The sequence below is a fragment of the Trematomus bernacchii genome, unplaced genomic scaffold (assembly GCF_902827165.1).
Source record: "Trematomus bernacchii unplaced genomic scaffold, fTreBer1.1, whole genome shotgun sequence".
NCBI lineage: Eukaryota > Metazoa > Chordata > Actinopteri > Perciformes > Nototheniidae > Trematomus > Trematomus bernacchii.
In genome coordinates, this window is record NW_022987839.1 from 5,870,382 (window position 1) to 5,890,814 (window position 20,433).

The 20,433-nt window shown below is 41.7% G+C and overlaps 1 protein-coding gene and 8 non-coding genes across 9 annotated transcripts in view; 8 read left to right on the forward strand and 1 right to left on the reverse strand.

Annotated features, from left to right (window-relative positions):
- LOC117500367 (contactin-associated protein-like 4) overlaps window positions 1-20,433 on the reverse strand; it is a gene marked incomplete at its 5' end in the record, with an annotated part of 138,037 nt that overhangs the window by 51,177 nt on the left and 66,427 nt on the right. Inside the window, 5 exon segments of the mRNA XM_034153229.1 lie at window positions 12,136-12,307; window positions 14,162-14,311; window positions 15,979-16,246; window positions 18,463-18,591; window positions 18,687-18,862. Coding sequence (XP_034009120.1) covers window positions 12,136-12,307; window positions 14,162-14,311; window positions 15,979-16,246; window positions 18,463-18,591; window positions 18,687-18,862 — 895 coding nt within the window.
- trnal-uaa lies at window positions 243-325 on the forward strand. The gene has a single exon. It is a non-coding gene; the product is annotated as a tRNA-Leu (tRNA).
- Window positions 3,482-3,570, forward strand: trnal-uaa. Its single transcript has one exon. It is a non-coding gene; the product is annotated as a tRNA-Leu (tRNA).
- On the forward strand, window positions 4,911-4,993 carry trnal-uaa. The gene has a single exon. It is a non-coding gene; the product is annotated as a tRNA-Leu (tRNA).
- Window positions 5,273-5,355, forward strand: trnal-uaa. The gene has a single exon. It is a non-coding gene; the product is annotated as a tRNA-Leu (tRNA).
- trnal-uaa lies at window positions 6,140-6,222 on the forward strand. The gene has a single exon. It is a non-coding gene; the product is annotated as a tRNA-Leu (tRNA).
- On the forward strand, window positions 7,590-7,672 carry trnal-uaa. Its single transcript has one exon. It is a non-coding gene; the product is annotated as a tRNA-Leu (tRNA).
- On the forward strand, window positions 9,016-9,098 carry trnal-uaa. Its single transcript has one exon. It is a non-coding gene; the product is annotated as a tRNA-Leu (tRNA).
- On the forward strand, window positions 9,879-9,961 carry trnal-uaa. The gene has a single exon. It is a non-coding gene; the product is annotated as a tRNA-Leu (tRNA).

The following is a 20,433-nucleotide window of genomic DNA, read 5'->3' on the forward strand; positions in this document are numbered from 1 at the left end:
AATAGTACAATATACTTAACAGAGTCTGTGAAAACACCATACATTAAGAAATACTCCAAACATGTTGCAATCCATGTGTGATTACATGAGGTATGTTTAGTCCTTACAAATCCATCCTTTAGTCACATTTTGTAAGTTAGTTATTGCAAGTGTCAATGAGTAACTACAAAAAAAAGTATTGGTTAAGTCCGTGTCCTCTTCCTGGGTTTTTTCTTTTGTTGAGAGTATTTCACATAATCACTACCAGGATGGCCGAGTGGTTAAGGCGTTGGACTTAAGATCCAATGGGCAATAGCCCTCGTGGGTTCGAACCCCACTCCTGGTAATTTGTTAGATTCTGCAGATACAGGAACATATATAAAACATATCACCACTGTATGGAAAAGGCAGGACCCTTGACGGTAGCGGTTATAAGTGGTAAAGTAAAGTAAAAAAAAGCATGTTCCTTAGTCAGACATTGGCCTGGTTAATCTGGTGAAAGTTATCTAAAATATTGATTTAATCTAAAAAATTGCATCCATGTAAACACTAACGGACCGTCCACACAGCAGCGTTAAAAAATCTTGAAACGCTTCTGCCCATTCACTTTGAATGGGGTGACGTCACTTTGCCTCACTTTTCGCCGAACTGCATTGTGGGAAGCAGAGCGGAGATTTTCAGGATTTTCAGGATTCAAAGTTGAGCAATGTTCAACTTTTGAAGCTGAGGTGGAAGCGTCAGCCAATCAAATCCCGTGCATGCAAATCTGACAGTTCAAGCGCTAGCCAATCAAACCGTGTGTATGCTGGGAGAGACAGACCGCAGGTCATTTCCTCATATTCCAAAACATGGAGGAGAAATTAGCGGTAGGGAATCACCCGGTGCTTTATGACCAGTCCCTATTTACCTACCGGGATACAAACCGGAGGAGCCAGGCATGGAGGGACTGGTGGCAGAGACAGTGGTATGTTTTCGCCTGTTTGGGGAGTTTATATCCAGTTTACTTCGGGCTTTTTTGCTTCGTATGTCGGGGGCGGGAGATTCATGTGATTGGTTGTTGGTCGCGTTGCTCGCAAAAAATCCCCAAGCTTCAGATACGCCCACCTCCAAGATTTTTTTAACGCTGCTGTGTGGACGGGCCGTAAGACCTCAAAGGCGTAATACTTCAACTGGACAAGGTTGACTGACTGATATTTAAACACTTTTAGTCCCACACTTTGCACCTCCGACCACTTCTCTCCCGCTAACACCTTTGGTAGCTGTATGATATCTTCTCACTACTTTCACACCCATTTGTTATAGTGAATATGACTTCCACTGTCATTACACATCTGCAGGATTAGCTATATCAAAGATACAGCACAAACCACTAAATTGTTTTTTAAAGGAAACACGCCGAACTGGAGAGATTAAAATGTCTTACACGGTTGTTGTTATTGCTCTTATTTTCCAGGTTTTTCCTCTACAGGGAATTGACCTTTTGATCATGTTGATGCAATGTGACACGGTTTGAGCTGAAGTAAATTGCTACAAAACTGATGGGTCAAGTGTATTAAATGCATGACTGCTTCTATGTTGTAGTAGTCATTGCTCTGAGGTGAGAGAAGCGTATGGAAGCTGCGTCTGTAACTCCATTTTTCTATAAACTTTATATCTCATGGTCCCCAAATGTAATCAACAGCTGCAATGAGGCAGCGTACAGTGGGAGCCATGGTTTCTGTTTCAGTGAACCTAACTGTGCAAGAACCGAATTCTGCTGGATAATTATCTAGTTAATTTAGAAACAGGAGGATAATTAATCAAATCCACTGGAGCAGATTCCCCTTCTCTGCTGAGGATGTGACTGGAGTGGGTCGCTATATTTATGTATATATGTTGATTTGATTCAATATCCTCCTGTTTCTACAGTCACTAGATTATTATCCAGCAGAATCCAGTTCTTTGCCATGCATCTGCTGGCTCAGATTTGTGTTATTTAGTGCGACACTGAGACAGCAGGCAATTGGTTCGGCTCCACATGAGTTACCCTCTTGATGTGAGATAACTATAAATGACTCTCACAGAGATGAAAATGGAAATAATGACATATAATAATGATAAACTGTAGCTCGTGTCTTTATTTGCACGTCTTTCAGCATTTCTCTGTCACATGTTGAAGGGGAACATTGATATATTTTCCTATAATCGTTTAAAATGTTGTGTTTATTTCATTGTAGACGTGCGAGGGAATGGAGCATTGTGATTTCTTTATGCTGCCACTAGAAAGCCCAGTAGAGTTATAAGAGTAAATGGAGGAGATGGGCCAGGTCCCTTCAAGGGTTCTCAAGGACTGTGCTTTAACCCGTCAAAAGAGGAAGATTAAAGCCTTTCATTGATGCCCAAATGAAAAGGTAGTATTAGTAATAGGCAGATGGAGAAAAACCAGAATGAAAAGTCCTGACATTAACAGAGAATGGAAGGTGATACATTAGAAGATTGCTGCTTTTGACAGTGGGATATATATATATGGTGCTATTGAAACAGGTTGAAAAGCAATGACTAAAAAAGCTGTGAGAATAACACTTATTATAAGGGTGACAAACAGGTTTAGAAAACGTTGCTTTTTTGTTGGGAAATCTTGATTTGTCATACATGGCAGGGAATCAAACAAACAGTGTGATTATTTCACACCTCAGGTCTCCACTGAACAATAATTATACATTCCTTAATCGAAATACTGCGAGTGTGAGTGCGTGCTTTTGATTTGTGTGTGTGTGTTTGTTTCTTATTTTCCTGGATCGAACACTTCACACCGCATCACCTCACAATTCAATGACTCTCCCAAATACTCAAAGAATTAAAAAATACATTTAACTTCCACATCATTCGTGTCTCGTATAGAGTTGGATCAAAACACAGCACAACTCAAACTGTGAGTCTCTCGTACGAAGTTGCACACTGGCAAAAAGCTTTACTAATGACACAAAAAGTAACCAGGGTGGCTGGTTATTTAAGAGGTTAAGCCATCAGACCTGAGATCTGGTGGGGAGCTCAATCACTATCTGCCACATCGGTTGTTCCAAGGCTTTCAGGAAACAGTATGACATGTTTTCATGCATGATTTCAAATAAGTCAACTAATTAAGAGTAATAGATTCATGGAGCTGGGAAGTAAATTCTTCATTTTTGGATTTACGCTCTACTCTTAGGCATTTGTGCCATAATTATTTGGGCAATATGGAGTATTCTGACTAGCACAAAGAACCAGGATGGCCGAGTGGTTAAGGCGTTGGACTTCCAAATTTCCTCAAGTGTCTTGCACAGTTTGAATAGTTAAGGTATCTAATAATACAAATACATTATATTTAAGGCGCCTTTCATGACACCCAATTAGTTAAATATTCTAAGAGCAACAGAACATGATAAAAACACCAACATGAAGGATCTATGTAATTTATATATGTTCTCAACCTCACAACCTTTGACCACGGATCAGATTGATGCTCTATTTCCTGTTCATCCTCACCAGGATGGCCGAGTGGTAGTGGTTAAGGCGTTGGACTTAAGATCCAATGGGCAATAGCCTTCGTGGGTTCAATCCCCACTCCTGGTAAATTCTTAGCTTCTGCAGATACAGCAACATATTTGCATAGTAAATGTAAGGGAGAAGCAGGGGCCAGGGGGGTATACTACGAATCAAGATTTTCGTTTAGCAAGCTAACTTCAGGGGTTTCCGGTCCTACGAAGCTGGTTCACTTTTTAGCGGGCTAGATAACTTATTCTGAACGGCTATCCTCCGGAGCAGGATAGGTTCCAGGATAAAAGCACTGCCTGCTGACCAATCAGCAGCTCAGTGTGCGGAGTTTAAAGCGATCAATTCATATGACAGGAGGAGAAAGGAAATACAGTTTAAACTGCCGTTGCAGGAAAGACGGCCGGCCAAAATCACCGACTGTGTGAGCGTGAAAATTAATAGAATATCCCCTCCCATCTTCAGAGCAATCTGACTATTATAACATTAGCGTTAAGAAAGCTTAATTAAATATCTGCCACGACATAAGTAACCGGATCAGAGTAACATTAAGTACAGTCCGCGGCACTGTGAGTGCAGACGGCGATGTGTCCCATTATCATTCATATCATATCACATCATAATGTATCATATATTTCCTTATTTGAGTCAGCTTCTTGAGCCGTATCTGGCCGTGCAACACTCACAGTGTCACATACTGTATGCAGAAGCATTATTTTAAGCAACACATTAAGTTGACGAAACACTCGAGTCAAATGTAATTAAAGTCAGATCGTGTCTTAGACGGGGCAGTGATATTATAAACCTGTTAATGTACGCATTCAAACGCTTTTTCTTTTACCAGCTGTATTCACCTTGCAGGTGCAGCTATGTGGCTTTGATCCTGGATAAAGTGTTTAAGTCATGGATGTTTAAAGTTTAACTTCTTCATATTTGACTAATATTATAGTTCACTTTTCATTCAGGAAGTATGACGCTGCGCTGTCAGTACGCTTGTCCATGTTTGTGATTGATCAAATGTTGCTAACCCCGCCCCTTTCATGTGAACGCGCACTCAGCCGGACAGAGAAACCCTGGCTTGAGTTACCGAGTTGATAACCAGCGTCGTAGGACAGTTTAGCGAGAGCGCGTTTGTTTTGGATTAGGTAAGCCGGCTAACTCAAACATATCCAGGGTCTGTTGAACTGGATTCATAGTACAGGCCTCAGGTCCCTTGAACACACCAAATGGCAATAGCAATTATTAGCAAATGACAAAGTAAAAAAATATTGAGTTTGTAAAAAACAGTTCATTATTAATCTGTCTGTTTCCATTTCCTACATCGTTTCTTTTACAGTTTGAATAGTTAAGCACGACTTAATATCATTTCTCATGACCTTTGATCATGGATTAATTTGATGCTCTATTTCCTGTTCATCCTCACCAGGATGGCCGAGTGGTTAAGGCGTTGGACTTAAGATCTAATGGGCAATAGCCCTCGTGGGTTCAAACCCCACTCCTGGTAAATCTTAACTTCTGCAGATACAGCAACTTGTTTGCATAATAAACACCCTCCACACGGTAAGGGAGAAACAGGTCCCTTGAAAAACAGAAGCAGCAATAGCAATTATTAGCAAATTAAAAAGTAAAAAAAGAATTGACTTTGTATAAAAAAAAAACTGTTAATCGCTCTGTTTCCGTTTCCTGCATAGTTTCAATGGTTAAGGTATCCATATGCTTAATATATTTTCTCATGACCTTTGACCATGGATTATTTTTGATTCACTATTTCTTGATCATCCTCACCAGGATGGCCGAGTGGTTAAGGCGTTGGACTTAAGATCCAATGGGCAATAGCCCTCGTGGGTTCAAACCCCACTCCTGGTAAATTCTTAGCTTCTGCAGATACACAAGAAGCAGGTCCCTTGAACACAACAAATGTCAATAGCAAATGATGAAGTAAAAAAAAGAAGTTTGTAGATAAGTAACAGTCAACTATTAATCGGTCTGTTTCCAAATGTCCTCAACTGTCCTGCACAGTTTGAATAGTTAAGGTATCTAATAATACAAATACATTATATTTAAGGCGCCTTTCATGACACCCAAGGACACCATACAATTAGTTAAATATTCTAAGAGGTAAAAGCAACAGAACATGATAAAAACACCAACAGGCGATCATGAAGGATCTTTTTCATTTATATATTTTCTCGACCTTTGACCATGGATTCATTTGATGTTCTACAATCTACAGTATTTACTGGGTGTTTCTCAATCTCGAGTAAAGCTGCTCCAGAGCCACTATTTCAAGCATACTACGTCATCGAGTGCCGCCGAAGGACTGTTCCAATCTCCAGCATACTTGGAAATCTACCGAGCCCGGCGGTCTCCGTTTGGAGAAATATCGAGGCTGCACATGAGTAGACTCCGCGGTCTTAAAATCCCCACAATGCTTTGCGCACGGACCAATTTCCCCAAAGTCTGTGGCGGAAGATGTAAGGCGGCGGGGCCTCTCATATGACGCCCACCTGCACACTTGCTAGCGTGTTCCACTCTTTGTTTTCCGAATGCCAGGAAGTATTCTTGCCTCGCTTCTGAAGCAAGATGCTCGGCAGACATGTGCTACCAAGCAAGCGTACTCGCGATTGAGAAACACCCTCTGTTCATCCTCACCAGGATGGCCGAGTGGTTAAGGCGTTGGACTTAAGATCCAATGGGCAATAGCCCTCGTGGGTTCAAACCCCACTCCTGGTAAGTTCTTAGCTTCTGCAGATACAGCGACATATTTGCATAATAAATGCCCTCCACACGGTAAGGGAGAAGCTGAGGCCTGTACTACGAAGCCGGATTTTCGCTTAGCGAGCTAACTGCAGGGAAAACTCTGGGTTTCCGGTCCTACGATGCTGGTTCTCTTCTTACCGAGCTAGATCTCCATGGTAACTTATGCTGAACGGCTAACAGGTTGCAGGCTAAGAGATCAACTCAGTGAAAGCACCGCCTGCTGACCAATCAGAGCTCAGTGTGCGGAGTTTAAAGCGATCAAGTCATATTACAGGATAGAGGAAATACAGAAAAACTGCCGTTGCAGGAAAGACGGCCGGCAAAAATCAACTGACTGTGTGAACGTGAAAATTAATAGAATATCCCCTCCCATCTTCAGAGCAATCTGACTATTATAACATTAGCGTTAAGAAAGCTTACTTAAATATCTGCCACGACATAAGTAACCGGATCAGAGTAACATTCAGTACAGTCCGCGGCACTGTGAGTGCAGACGTCGATGTGTCCCATTATCATTCATATCATATCACATCATAATGTATCATATATTTCCTTATCTGAGTCAGCTTCTTGAGCCGTATCTGGCCATGCAACACTCACAGTGTCACATACTGTATGCAGAAGTATTATTTTAAGCAACACATTAAGTTGACGAAACACTCGAGTCAAATGTAATTAAAGTCAGATCCACTCGTGTCTTGGACGGGGCAGTGATATCATAAACCTGTTAATGTACGCATTAAAACGCTTTTTCTTTTACCAGCTGTATTCACCTTGCAGGTGCAGCTATGTTGCTTTTATCCTGGATAAAGTGTTTAAGTCATGGATGTTTAAAGTTTAACTTCTTCATATTTGTCTAATATTATAGTTCACTTTTCATTCAGGAAGTATGACGCTGCGCTGTCAGTACGCTTGTCCATGTTTGTGATTGATCAAATGTTGCTAACCCCGCCCCTTTCATGTGAACGCGCACTCAGCCGGACAGAGAAACCCTGGCTTGAGTTACCGAGTTGATAACCAGCGTCGTAGGACAGTTTAGTGAGAGCGCGTTTGTTTTGGATTAGGTAAGCCGGCTAACTCAAACATATCCAGGGTATGTTGAACTGGATTCATAGTACAGGCCTCAGGTCCCTTGAACACACCAAATGGCAATAGCAATTATTAGCAAATGACAAAGTAAAAAAATATTGAGTTTGTAAAAAACAGTTCATTATTAATCTGTCTGTTTCCATTTCCTACATCGTTTCTTTTACAGTTTGAATAGTTAAGCACGACTTAATATCATTTCTCATGACCTTTGATCATGGATTAATTTGATGCTCTATTTCCTCTTCATCCTCACCAGGATGGCCGAGTGGTTAAGGCGTTGGACTTAAGATCCAATGGGCAATAGCCCTCGTGGGTTCAATCCCCACTCCTGGTAAATTCTTAGCTTCTGCAGATACAGTGACATATTTGCATAGTAAATGTAAGGGAGAAGCAGAGGCCTGTACTACGAAGCCGGATTTTCGCTTAGCGAGCTAACTGCAGGGAAAACTCTGGGTTTCCGGTCCTACGACGCTGGTTCTCTTCTTACCGAGCTAGATCTCCATGGTAACTTATGCTGAACAGCTAACAGGTTCCAGGATAAGAGATCAACTCAGTGAAAGCACCGCCTGCTGACCAATCAGAGCTCAGTGTGCGGAGTTTAAAGCGATCAATTCATATTACAGGATAGAGGAAATACAGAAAAACTGCCGTTGCAGGAAAGACGGCCGGCCAAAATCAACTGACTGTGTGAACGTGAAAATTAATAGAATATCCCCTCCCATCTTCAGAGCAATCTGACTATTATAACATTAGCGTTAAGAAAGCTTACTTAAATATCTGCCACAACATAAGTAACCGGATCAAAGTAACATTAAGTACAGTCCTGTGAGTGCAGACGTCGATGTGTCCCATTATCATTCATATCATATCACATCATAATGTATCATATATTTCCTTATTTGGGTCAGCTTCTTGAGCCGTATCTGGCCGTGCAACACTCACAGTGTCACATACTGCATGCAGAAGTATTATTTTAAGCAACACATTAAGTTGACGAAACACTCGAGTCAAATGTAATTAAAGTCAGATCGTGTCTTAGACGGGGCAGTGATATCATAAACCTGTTAATGTACGCATTCAAACACTTTTTCTTTTACCAGCTGTATTCACCTTGCAGGTGCAGCTATGTGGCTTTTATCCTGGATAAAGTGTTTAAGTCATGGATGTTTAAAGTTTAACTTCTTCATATTTGACTAATATTATAGTTCACTTTTCATTCAGGAAGTATGACGCTGCGCTGTCAGTACGCTTGTCCATGTTTGTGATTGATCAAATGTTGCTAACCCCGCCCCTTTCATGTGAACGCGCACTCAGCCGGACAGAGAAACCCTGGCTTGAGTTACCGAGTTGATAACCAGCGTCGTAGGACAGTTTAGCGAGAGCGCGTTTGTTTTGGATTAGGTAAGCCGGCTAACTCAAACATATCCAGGGTCTGTTGAACTGGATTCATAGTACAGGCCTCAGGTCCCTTGAACACACCAAATGGCAATAGCAATTATTAGCAAATGACAAAGTAAAAAAATATTGAGTTTGTAAAAAACAGTTCATTATTAATCTGTCTGTTTCCATTTCCTACATCGTTTCTTTTACAGTTTGAATAGTTAAGCACGACTTAATATCATTTCTCATGACCTTTGATCATGGATTAATTTGATTCTCTATTTCCTGTTCATCCTCACCAGGATGGCCGAGTGGTTAAGGCGTTGGACTTAAGATCTAATGGGCAATAGCCCTCGTGGGTTCAAACCCCACTCCTGGTACATTCTTAGCTTCTGCAGATACACAAGAAGCAGGTCCCTTGAACACAACAAATGTCAATAGCAAATGATGAAGTAAAAAAAAGAAGTTTGTAGATAAGTAACAGTCAACTATTAATCAGTCTGTTTCCAAATGTCCTCAACTGTCCTGCACAGTTTGAATAGTTAAGGTATCTAATAATACAAATACATTATATTTAAGGCGCCTTTCATGACACCCAAGGACACCATACAATTAGTTAAATATTCTAAGAGGTAAAAGCAACAGAACATGATAAAAACACCAACAGGCGATCATGAAGGATCTTTGTCATTTATATATTTTCTCGACCTTTGACCATGGATTCATTTGATGTTCTACAATCTACAGTATTTACTGGGTGTTTCTCAATCTCGAGTAAAGCTGCTTCAGAGCCACTATTTCAAGCATACTACGTCATCGAGTGCCGCCGAAGGACTGTTCCAATCTCCAGCATACTTGGAAATCTACCGAGCCCGGCGTACTCCGTTTGGAGAGATATCGAGGCTGCACATGAGTAGACTCCGCGGTCTTAAAATCCCCACAATGCTTTGCGCACGGACCAATTTCGCCAAATCTGTGGCGGAAAATGTAAGGCGGGGCCTCTCATATGACGCACACCTGCACACTTGCTAGCGTGTTCCACACTTTGTTTTCCGAATGCCAGGAAGGATTCTTGCCTCGCTTCTGAAGCAAGATGCTCGGCAGACATGTGCTACCAAGCAAGCGTACTCGCGATTGAGAAACACCCTCTGTTCATCCTCACCAGGATGGCCGAGTGGTTAAGGCGTTGGACTTAAGATCCAATGGGCAGTAGCCCTCGTGGGTTCAAACCCCACTCCTGGTAAATTCTTAGCTTCTGCAGATACAGTGACATATTTGCATAGTAAATGTAAGGGAGAAGCAGAGGCCTGGGGGGTATACTACGAATCTAGTTCAACATATCCTGGATATGTTTTGAGTTATCCGGTTGACTAAATCCAAAAAAAAAAAACGCTCTCGCTAAACTGTCCTACGACGCTGGCTATCACCTCGACCGCAAGCCAGCCGTGTCCTATCTAGTTAGGTGCGCGTTCACATAAAAGGGGTGGTATTTGGAGCATTCGACCAATCACAAACATGGACAAGCCGTGTACTGACAGCGCAGCGCGTCATATATTTCCTGAATGAAAAGTCAACTAATATTAGACAAATATGAAGACGTTAAACTTTAAACATCCATGACTTAAACACTTTACCCAGGATAAAAGCCACATAGTTGCAGCTGCAAGGTGAATAGGCTACTGCTGGTAAAAGAAAAAGTGTTTGAATGCGTACATTAACAGGTTTATGATATCACTGCTGCCCCGTCCAAGACACGAGTGGATCTGACTTTAATTACATTTGACTCGAGTGTCAACTTAATGTGTTGCTTAAAATAATACTTCTGCATACAGTATGTGACACTGTGAGTGTTGCACGGCCAGATACGGCTCAAGAAGCTGACTCAGATAAGGAAATATATGATACATTATGATGTGATATCATGTGATATGAATGATAATGGGACACATCGACGTCTGCACTCACAGTGCCGCGGACTGTAGGTTACTTATGTCGTGGCAGATATTTAAGTAAGCTTTCTTAACGCTAATGTTATAATAGTCAGATTGCTCTGAAGATGGGAGGTGATATTCTATTAATTTTCACGTTCACACAGTCGGTGATTTTGGCCGGCCGTCTTTCCTGCAACGGCAGTTTAAACTGTATTTCCTTTCTCCTCCTGTCATATGAATTGATCGCTTTAAACTCCGCACACTGAGCTCTGATTGGTCAGCAGGCAGTGCTTTTATCCTGGAACCTATCCTGCTCCGGAGGATAGCCGTTCAGAATAAGTTATCTAGCCCGCTAAAAAGTGAACCAGCTTCGTAGGACCGGAAACCCCTGAAGTTAGCTTGCTAAACGAAAATCTTGATTCGTAGTATAGCCCCCTGTACTACGAAGCCGGATTTTCGCTTAGCGAGCTAAATGCAGGGAAAACTCTGGGTTTTCGGTCCTACGACGCTGGTTCTCTTCTTACCGAGCTAGATCTCCATGGTAACTTATGCTGAACGGCTAACAGGTTGCAGGCTAAGAGATCAACTCAGTGAAAGCACCGCCTGCTGACCAATCAGAGCTCCGTGTGCGGAGTTTAAAGCGATCAAGTCATATTACAGGATAGAGGGAATACAGAAAAACTGCCGTTGCAGGAAAGACGGCCGGCAAAAATCAACTGACTGTGTGAACGTGAAAATTAATAGAATATCCCCTCCCATCTTCAGAACAATCTGACTATTATAACATTAGCGTTAAGAAAGCTTACTTAAATATCTGCCACGACATAAGTAACCGGATCAAAGTAACATTAAGTACAGTCCGCGGCACTGTGAGTGCAGACGTCGATGTGTCCCATTATCATTCATATCACATCATAATGTATCATATATTTCCTTATTTGAGTCAGCTTCTTGAGCCGTATCTGGCCGTGCAACACTCACAGTGTCACATACTGTATGCAGAAGTATTATTTTAAGCAACACATTAAGTTGACGAAACACTCGAGTCAAATGTAATTAAAGTCAGATCCACTCGTGTCTTGGACGGGGCAGTGATTTCATAAACCTGTTAATGTACGCATTCAAACACTTTTTCTTTCACCAGCTGTATTCACCTTGCAGGTGCAGCTATGTGGCTTTTATCCTGGATAAAGTGTTTAAGTCATGGATGTTTAAAGTTTAACTTCTTCATATTTGACTAATATTAAAGTTCACTTTTCATTCAGGAAGTATGACGCAGATACAGTGACATATATAAAACATATCACCCATGTATGAAAGAAGCAGGTCCCAAGCGGTGATAAGCAAGGGTTTACTTGCACTTAGTTTCTGTCAACATATTTATAAAACTCAAAAGTGAAGATACAGTAGTAACAAGCGCCATGGCAGGCAGGGTCAAATGATTGTCTGATGGTAGACTAATGAGAATGGGTTAGGTGGTTCTGACCTGTCAATGATGCCACACATGTCGATCTGCAGGTGGCTGTAGTTTCCCAGCAGCCTTTGCTGCACCTTCATCAGGTCCACGGGCTGGTTCTCCACACTGAGGAGACGCATGCAGCCCTGAAAGATGTTGAAGGGATTTTTGCATTCCTGACGGTCCTCTTCAGCCGGACAACCTGATGGAAGCAAAGACAGCGTTTACAGTCAACAGGACAACAGGACAACAGGACAACAGTGAGGAAAGTCACATGTAAAAATGTTCATAATAGAAGGAAGTTTGAATGCTGTCATGTTGGTTTTGTCTTCATATTTAGAGGAAGGTGAACCTTGGATGAAAAAAAGTGTTATGGCCAATAATAAAAATCCTTTATTTAGATTCTAAAGGGATTTTCTCTTAAAGAGACTCACAGTTAAGCTCTTTATGGCTTGAGTATTATGGACACTCGTGGCACAAAAGTAGTTTGGGCTTAAACCACAGTTATTTACTGTAGGACTATTGGTCAAACGTTGCATATGGTTAAATATACATGTTGTTATTTACTAAAGAGTTATATTATGTGAAACTGGTATTCTGCCACACTGAGAGTTGAGCTGTGATTTGGGTATTCTCAAGTGGCTGGAATAGTGCAAAAATAGGCCAAGCCTTTATCAAATGAACGGAGGTATTTTGTTCTACTTAGTAGTCCATTTGGAAAAGTGTGTGTGTGTGTGTGTGTGTGTGTGTGTGTGTGTGTGTGTGTGTGTGTGTGTGTGTGTGTGTGTGTGTGTGTGTGTGTGTGTGTGTGTGTGTGTGTGTGTGTGTGTGTGCAGGATGATAAAAAGCCTAAGGCAGTTAAAGAACATGCCTGGACTGCAATACGGCCGAGCAAAGGGAGGACAAAAGAGATTAAAGAGACGGAGGCAGAAGGAAATAAAAAAGACCGGGGAGAAGGGAGAGATGAGAGAGAGGGGAGAGATGAGAGAGAGGAGGATAAAAGGACAGAATAAAGAGAGGAACGAGAGAGGGAAAGATAATGCAGACTTATGACTTTAAGTATGAAACAGCCACAAGCTAAATGTAGCCACAGATTGCAGATGTGAGTATTGACGTCACAAGCTGTAAAATACAGAAAGATATTATGAAGTTTAAATATGTATACAAATCTTTCCTGGCAAATGTTGATATCAAATTATAATACATCAGTTAGTCTACAGCACTACTGCATTAACTGCAACTTAAAATGTAGTATTCAAGTTTCAGGGTTCATACACTTTTTCACCAATGATTTTCAATGACTTCTCCATGACTTCTCCAGGACCTTTACCTAATTTTCCATGACCAAAAAAAATGACTCTTTCTCAGCAGTAGGTACCACTGAAAATGGTTTATTATAACATGGAACAGGAAAATAAGGTCTGCATATGAAACATGTCGTGCCTATCTAAAGCAAATCAAATAGTAGGCTTACTAGCTTCTACACGCTAAGGCAACTAAAATCTCTCACCAGCAAAATACCTCGTCAGTTAAATGCCATTTTACGTTTCATTACTATACGATACAGTATGTATTATCATTATAGTATTACTATTTCGGCGATTAGCTAAAATATAAATGATATTTGATGCAACTTTAGTTACATTTCCATAACTTTTCCAGGGCCTCGAATTTGCATTTTGAATTTCCATGACTTTTCCAGGTTTTTAATGACCGTAAGAACCTTGAAGTTTAATCTGAAGAGGTAGTAGCGTCATATCGATGAAAAGACACCATTTAACTGCATGTGCTGAAAAAGTTATTCAAAATATATATAATAGGTTGGCCTTGGAAACAGGAAATAAATAAAAATCCAGACAAAAAAGGGCAGTAATATAATTATTAATGAATTAGGAATACCTACTGCAGCACGTTATTAAAGTCATTTATTTATTTGTAGCAAAACTACTCTTACTACTTTCATTTTCTACAGCTTGAATATCCCAGTCCTATAAATTCCATTTGATTGGCCGTTGAAAGTTAATTCAGACTTTGAGACGACTTATTTTCCTCTTACCACCAAAGAAGAGGTGACTTTCTACAGTGACAGGAAATGAAGGAGTGGCGTGAGCGCTGCCTCCTTCCTCTTTATCCACGATGATGCTCAGACGACCTCGCCTGGAGTTCAGATCCACCGAATGCCACTGACCGTCATTCAGAGCAGAACCTGGGAAAACATAACAAAATAATCATTATTATCATCATCTGCTTTTTCAATTATGGAGGATTTTTAAAACAGTGTTAAACAGTCAGATGAAATATTTCCATCCTCATTAAAAATGTATCTATTCGGGGTGAAGTTTATATTAGTTATAAGTAGGATGTTTAGCTATTAAAGGTGCCCTATCATACTGTTTTTCATCAATATATTACAGGTGTCAGATATATACAGAACATGTCTCTGAAGTGTTTGGCTCCAAACACCAAACAGATCATTGCAGCATTACCCATAATCCCCTCTGTTTCAGCCCTGCTTCAAAAGTGCTGATTCTCTGTCTGTTACTTTAGATGAAAATAAGGAGCCCCTCCCCACGCCCCTCTGAGAGATATTTGGTTAAAAAGAACACAATAGCCGCGTTCACACCAAGTACTTTGCCGCACTTAGTTCCCAGCACTTAGTTCCCCTATGGAACTAAGAGCCGATCGTGTTCACACCGGAATAAGTGCCCTGAGGTAAGATTACACAAATGAGCCGCTGACGTCACTTCGTCTTCTTCTGCTTTGGGTTTACTGGCAGGCCGCAAACCACTTCACGACGTATACTGCCACCCGGAGTCCCCGGCCGGAAGTCCCCGGAGTTGGGGACTGGCTTCAGTAGAAGCTGCTGGGACTCCCAGCAGCTTCTACTGAAGCCTTCCGAGTAAATCGCCAGAACGCCGACACCTCCTCATCTCCACCGCTCCCATGTTTTATTTTGTGTTGCCATAAGTTAGTCTCTCTGCGTTTGTGCGCTGGGCGAATGCTAATGCTAATAATGCTAATGCCAGGATAATAAAATGGCGGCTCTACAAAACATTTCAGAGTTTTACGGGGCGTGGTTTGCAATTCGCCCAGCCAATCAGAACTGGGGCACTTTTTTCCCCCAGGAGAGTACCATCTCTCAGCAGGCACTAAAAATGTGGGTAAAAGTTCCCGAGATTAAGTGCTCTTTTTGGTGTGAACGCGACATAAGGGGTACTAACGGAACTAAACGGGAAAAGTACGGGGAAAAGTACTCCGGTGTGAACACGCTACATGGAGCTCTAGGAGGAGATTCAGGTGATAAGGTGGGGGGGGGGGGGGGGGGGGGGTTACCTTGGTTGGTGATTGGCTAATGGTTACACAAGCCAAAACATCGTTATGTCATCATAACGTGGCCAAAATCTGATCAGCTCATTTTCAGACAGGTTTTTATATAAATGGATCAGGACAAAAAGAGAGAGAATCTTTGTTCCTGAAACTTTCAGAGTCTCTTTCCACAGAGGGGACACATGTTGATGTAGAAGAGACATGGAGAAGAGGGGACACATTTTGATGTAGAAGAGACATGAAGAAGAGGGGACACATGTTGATGTAGAAGAGACATGAAGAAGAGGGGACACGTTTTGATGTAGAAGAGACATGAAGAAGAGGGGACACATGTTGATGTAGAAGAGACATGAAAAAGTGGATTTTGGAAAGTGGTGAAATAATTCATCTTAAAATCTGGAAAATTAGTTAGCATTTACGCACTTCTGGAACCCTTGTGATACTTACTTCCAGGTCAGCCTACCAAAATGCGTCACTGCAGCATTGCTCTATTGGTAACATGCTGTAAAAGGTTTGACATTCACTTTTTGAGGCAGTTTGACTGACCTGCACTGAGCTCCAGCAGCGCCCTGCCAGCTTTATGGACCTGCAGCCGGACTCTGGCCTCACTCAGGTAGAGCCAGGCCACGCCCCCTCCCTGAAGCAGGTCAAAGGTCAGCAGAAGCCCCGCCTTGTTCCACGTCCTGAACTGGAACCCGACGGACACGCCCCCTGACGACGACGGCGTGGCCCCCGGCAACTGGAGGAAGCTCTGGGGTCCGGGGAAGGTCACGGCGACGGATACCGACTCAGCACAAGAAAAGGTGACATTGCCCTGAGAGCGGAGAGAGGACGAGGAGGGAGAGGAAAATGATTACTAGAGAGATAACACAACAGAAACATGAATATTAATCAGTAGCCGATGTGACCTCTGGGGCAATGATCTCATCAGCAAGTCCCCTTGAGATTAAAAGCAATGGATGCAAAGTGGAAAAATATGAATGTCACACAACAGAGAGGTGTGAAGGGAGGCGGTATGTATGTGAACAGAACTGTATACACCGCTCCGCTGCGGCCCATTGTTTTGAGTAGTGGTAATGACACCAGGTCTATTGCTTAGGCTGCAGCAGAAATATATTACAGTCCTCTCTGCTGGGAATATCAGCCTGCTATCTTTATAATGCTCCTGAAACATCGATGGCATCTAATGGCCCTTTGTGGAGCTGTTAAAGTGAAATATGGAGGCGCATGGAGCAGCACCACTGCAAAGTATAAAGTAAAAAGTGAGCAATAAAATGTCCCAAAAGCCATTCACTGGCATGCAGTCGCACTCCAAATCCCCCTCACACACAAACATCATTCAAGGCTTCACTTCATTTTGTTATCGTACCTTTAAGAAGGCAAAAGTGGTGTGTATACTTAAAAGGACTATAACTATAGCCTATATTAAATCCACCATGCATATGAAACCTTTTTTGTTATCTTCTCTGCACTTCAACTGTAATGAGAGACTGTATATCAGAAATGGTTAAGAGTTGCTCTCCATTGAGCTCGGTCCACTTGTTGTCATTATAGAAAAATATGAAGGTCTTATTAAAAATAGTCAAAGAGGTGTAAGTCTTTGCATCGCCCTCTGTCCTCTCATCACTCACTGTCCTTGTTAACGGTCGTCAGCTTCAGTAACCTGCTAGCAGCTCGTTAGCATCCAAATGAGGATGTATGAAAACACACACATTCCCATTTGTTATACATGCTATATATGCTCATTTTCATTTTCAGTGTCTCTACTTTAAAGAGTCCTCTCCTGCTGATGTTCAGGTGTATATCAGTATGTAGTGTCTCTACTTTAAAGAGTTCTCTCCAGCTGATGTTCAGGTTCATATCAGTATGTAGTGTCTCTACTTTAAAGAGTCCTCTCCTGCTGATGTTCAGGTGTATATCAGTATGTAGTGTCTCTACTTTAAAGAGTCCTCTCCTGCTGATGTTCAGGTGTATATCAGTATGTAGTGTCTCTACTTTAAAGAGTCCTCTCCTGCTGATGTTCAGGTGTATATCAGTATGTAGTGTCTCTACTTTAAAGAGTCCTCTCCTGCTGATGTTCAGGTGTATATTAGTATGTAGTGTCTCTACTTTAAAGAGTCCTCTCCTGCTGATGTTCAGGTGCATATCAGTATGTAGTGTCTCTACTTTAAAGAGTCCTCTCCTGCTGATGTTCAGGTGTATATCAGTATGTAGTGTCTCTACTTTAAAGAGTCCTCTCCTGCTGATGTTCAGGTGTATATCAGTATGTAGTGTCTCTACTGGGACATGTCTCCTTGCTTTAATGTTCACAAAGCTCTTTATTTCTCTATGATTGGTCTACCGCTTAGAGATGTCCCGCCCCCTTAGCCTATCACGTACAAAGTGTTGGAGCACTAGCCAATAGAAGCGTGAGTGTTACACAGTGATGTCACTATTTTCCAGAAGTAAACAAAGGATGGGGGGAGGAGCGAAACTCTGTGAATGTAGCCTTTGCAGACCATGTACATGCACAACAACCTATGCAACACACTACAGGGAACGGAGAAGCCAAAAAGCTGTAACTTGTGTCCTTGTTAGACCCTCTTCTAGAGAGTAAGTCACACATAACACTGAGCAGAATCTTTTATAAGAACCAAATTTAGCCTCCAGTTTTTTTATTTGAGGTGGCGCAGCTCCAGCGATTGATGCTGTGTTCTCTCTAAAACAAATAAAAGCTCAGGGCCCAGAGAGTTTGAGGAGATGAACATCAAAGCTCTTTGCTTTCCCCCCAAATGAATTACGTGATCTGTCATCACCACATTGGAGGAATAAAAAACAACTGCATGTGGTGCCACGGAAAATGTGTAGGCTGGTATTTTCAATAGATCTACCCTTTCAAAGGTAATATCTGATCAATACTGTTATGTTTCTGAGGAGCATCTGACCACTACCGAAAAGCATTAACAACAATTGAACTATTAGCAAATGATGATGGGCTTTCACCACCATGGAAAGTTAACATCTCAGAAAAATGGTAAAAATGGGACGTACCATGACAGTAACTTGGTGGTCTTTGTGTTTGGCTAACTCTATGAGCTTGAGGTCGTTGTACATCAGGTTTTCAAGGCAGCCATGAAAGTTCCTCTTTGAGACGGGGTACTGGATTGCCCCGACAATCAGCTAAACGGAGACACAAAACAGATCCTGTGAAACATATGCGTAGAGTATGTGTATAAGGGCTTGTTTCTGTGTCAGAGTGGCATCCTCTCCCCCACCTGCTGGATGTGCCAGTGGCTGAACTCTGCAGGGATCTGAATACTCTCCGTGTGTTTGTCCACAGTGAGGTTGAGGTGAGCGCTGCGCCGCTCCACCGCTAAATGATGCCAATGCTGATCATCCAGCAGGCTGCCGAGGGAGGAGAGACGCCGGGGCTCAGAGGAAGTAGTCCTGCCTGCAAGAGAAGAGGGAAATAAGGGTGGGGTAGATCAGAGGTAAGCCAAGGAATAAACAACGAAATTGGTTGTTGGTATAATTAGCTAATTAGCTGTATGTTAGCATGCCATTGTCCACTATTTGAGGCATTGGTGTCGTTGAAGATAGTCCATTCACTTCCACGTTAAATTCCAACTAGTAAATGTTTGGTTCAATCACTGCAATCTTCTGTAAACGTTTGTGGTCTGTGGAGAAAGGCGGCATCTTGCTGCTAACTAGCTTTAGCTCAGTAGCACACTTCTAGTAACTGCTGTCCAGGCTTTAGCTGTTTTGAGGCTACGCTAACGTAAGACTGAGGTCATAATTATGTTGAAATATGGCAAAAGCCTACTGTATATCTACAAAAAAGTCCCAGTGATTACAATTATGCCAACACAGTCTCACGGCATTTCGTGTTATAGTCACGAAATTAATCTATTGATTCGTGTTCACCAACACGATTTAGCAATTTTTTTCGTGTCACACAGAACGATTTTAAAAGCAATGTAAATAATAACAAATTACAAGGAAAAAGACATTTAAAAAAATACAGATTTAAGTATTCTGACACAGAATGGTTTTAGAAGCAATGTATTTATATTGGTAGTATGTTTCGTGCCTGCACCAAATAATAACAAATTAGAAGGAAAAAAAGATGACATAAAATACAGATTTCAGTATTCTGAGGCTCTGAGCCATTTCTTTTCCTCACTGACGGCAAAAAAACTCAGACATTATACAATTTCAAATAAAAGGGATAGGGTTAGGCTTACCACACAGCTTCTGGTCTTCCAAGATCCGACCGGACAAAAAGACGTGTTGCAGGCACGAAACATACTACCAATAGAAATACATTGCATTTAAAATCGTTCTGTGTGACACGAAAAAAATGTGAAAATCGTGTTGGTGAACACGAATCAATAGATTAAATTAATTTCGTGACTACAACACGAAATGCCGTGAGACTGGGTTGATTATGCAGGAGAAGGAATTATTTTCTGTGAAATATCAACATTATTTAGGTGATGGCTTCAAATGAGTGGGTTTTCTGAATGTTTCTGCACCCTATATTCCTTTAAAAGGTTACTTTAAAGGTAGGGTAGGTAAGTTTGAGAAACCGGCTCGAGTGCGCTAGAATTTGAAAATACACAGCCGGACAAAATCTGCCACTTCCTTACAGAGCCCCTCCTCCAACACACACGAACGCGCACATGACCAATGAGGGCACGAGATAAGTTTGTGCACAGGTGGAAGGCTGACAGGCAGGTAGGCCATCCAGTTATTTTAGCCGGGCCGGCTAAAATGATTGGTCGTGCTTTTTACAGTACTACGGCTTCCACAGATGACATTTTTTAATGGGTTTTTTGTCAAAGCACTTAAGATATTCATTGCTATCGGGATGTTAAGAGCATTCCATGGAATATAACAAAAAGTGTATCTCGAGCCGGTTTCTCAAACTTACCTACCCTACCTTTAAATTGTGCTAATAAACTTAAACTGAAAAAAGAGCAGGGGAAAAGGAGGAGGGAGGTGATAAAGGAGAAAATAGAG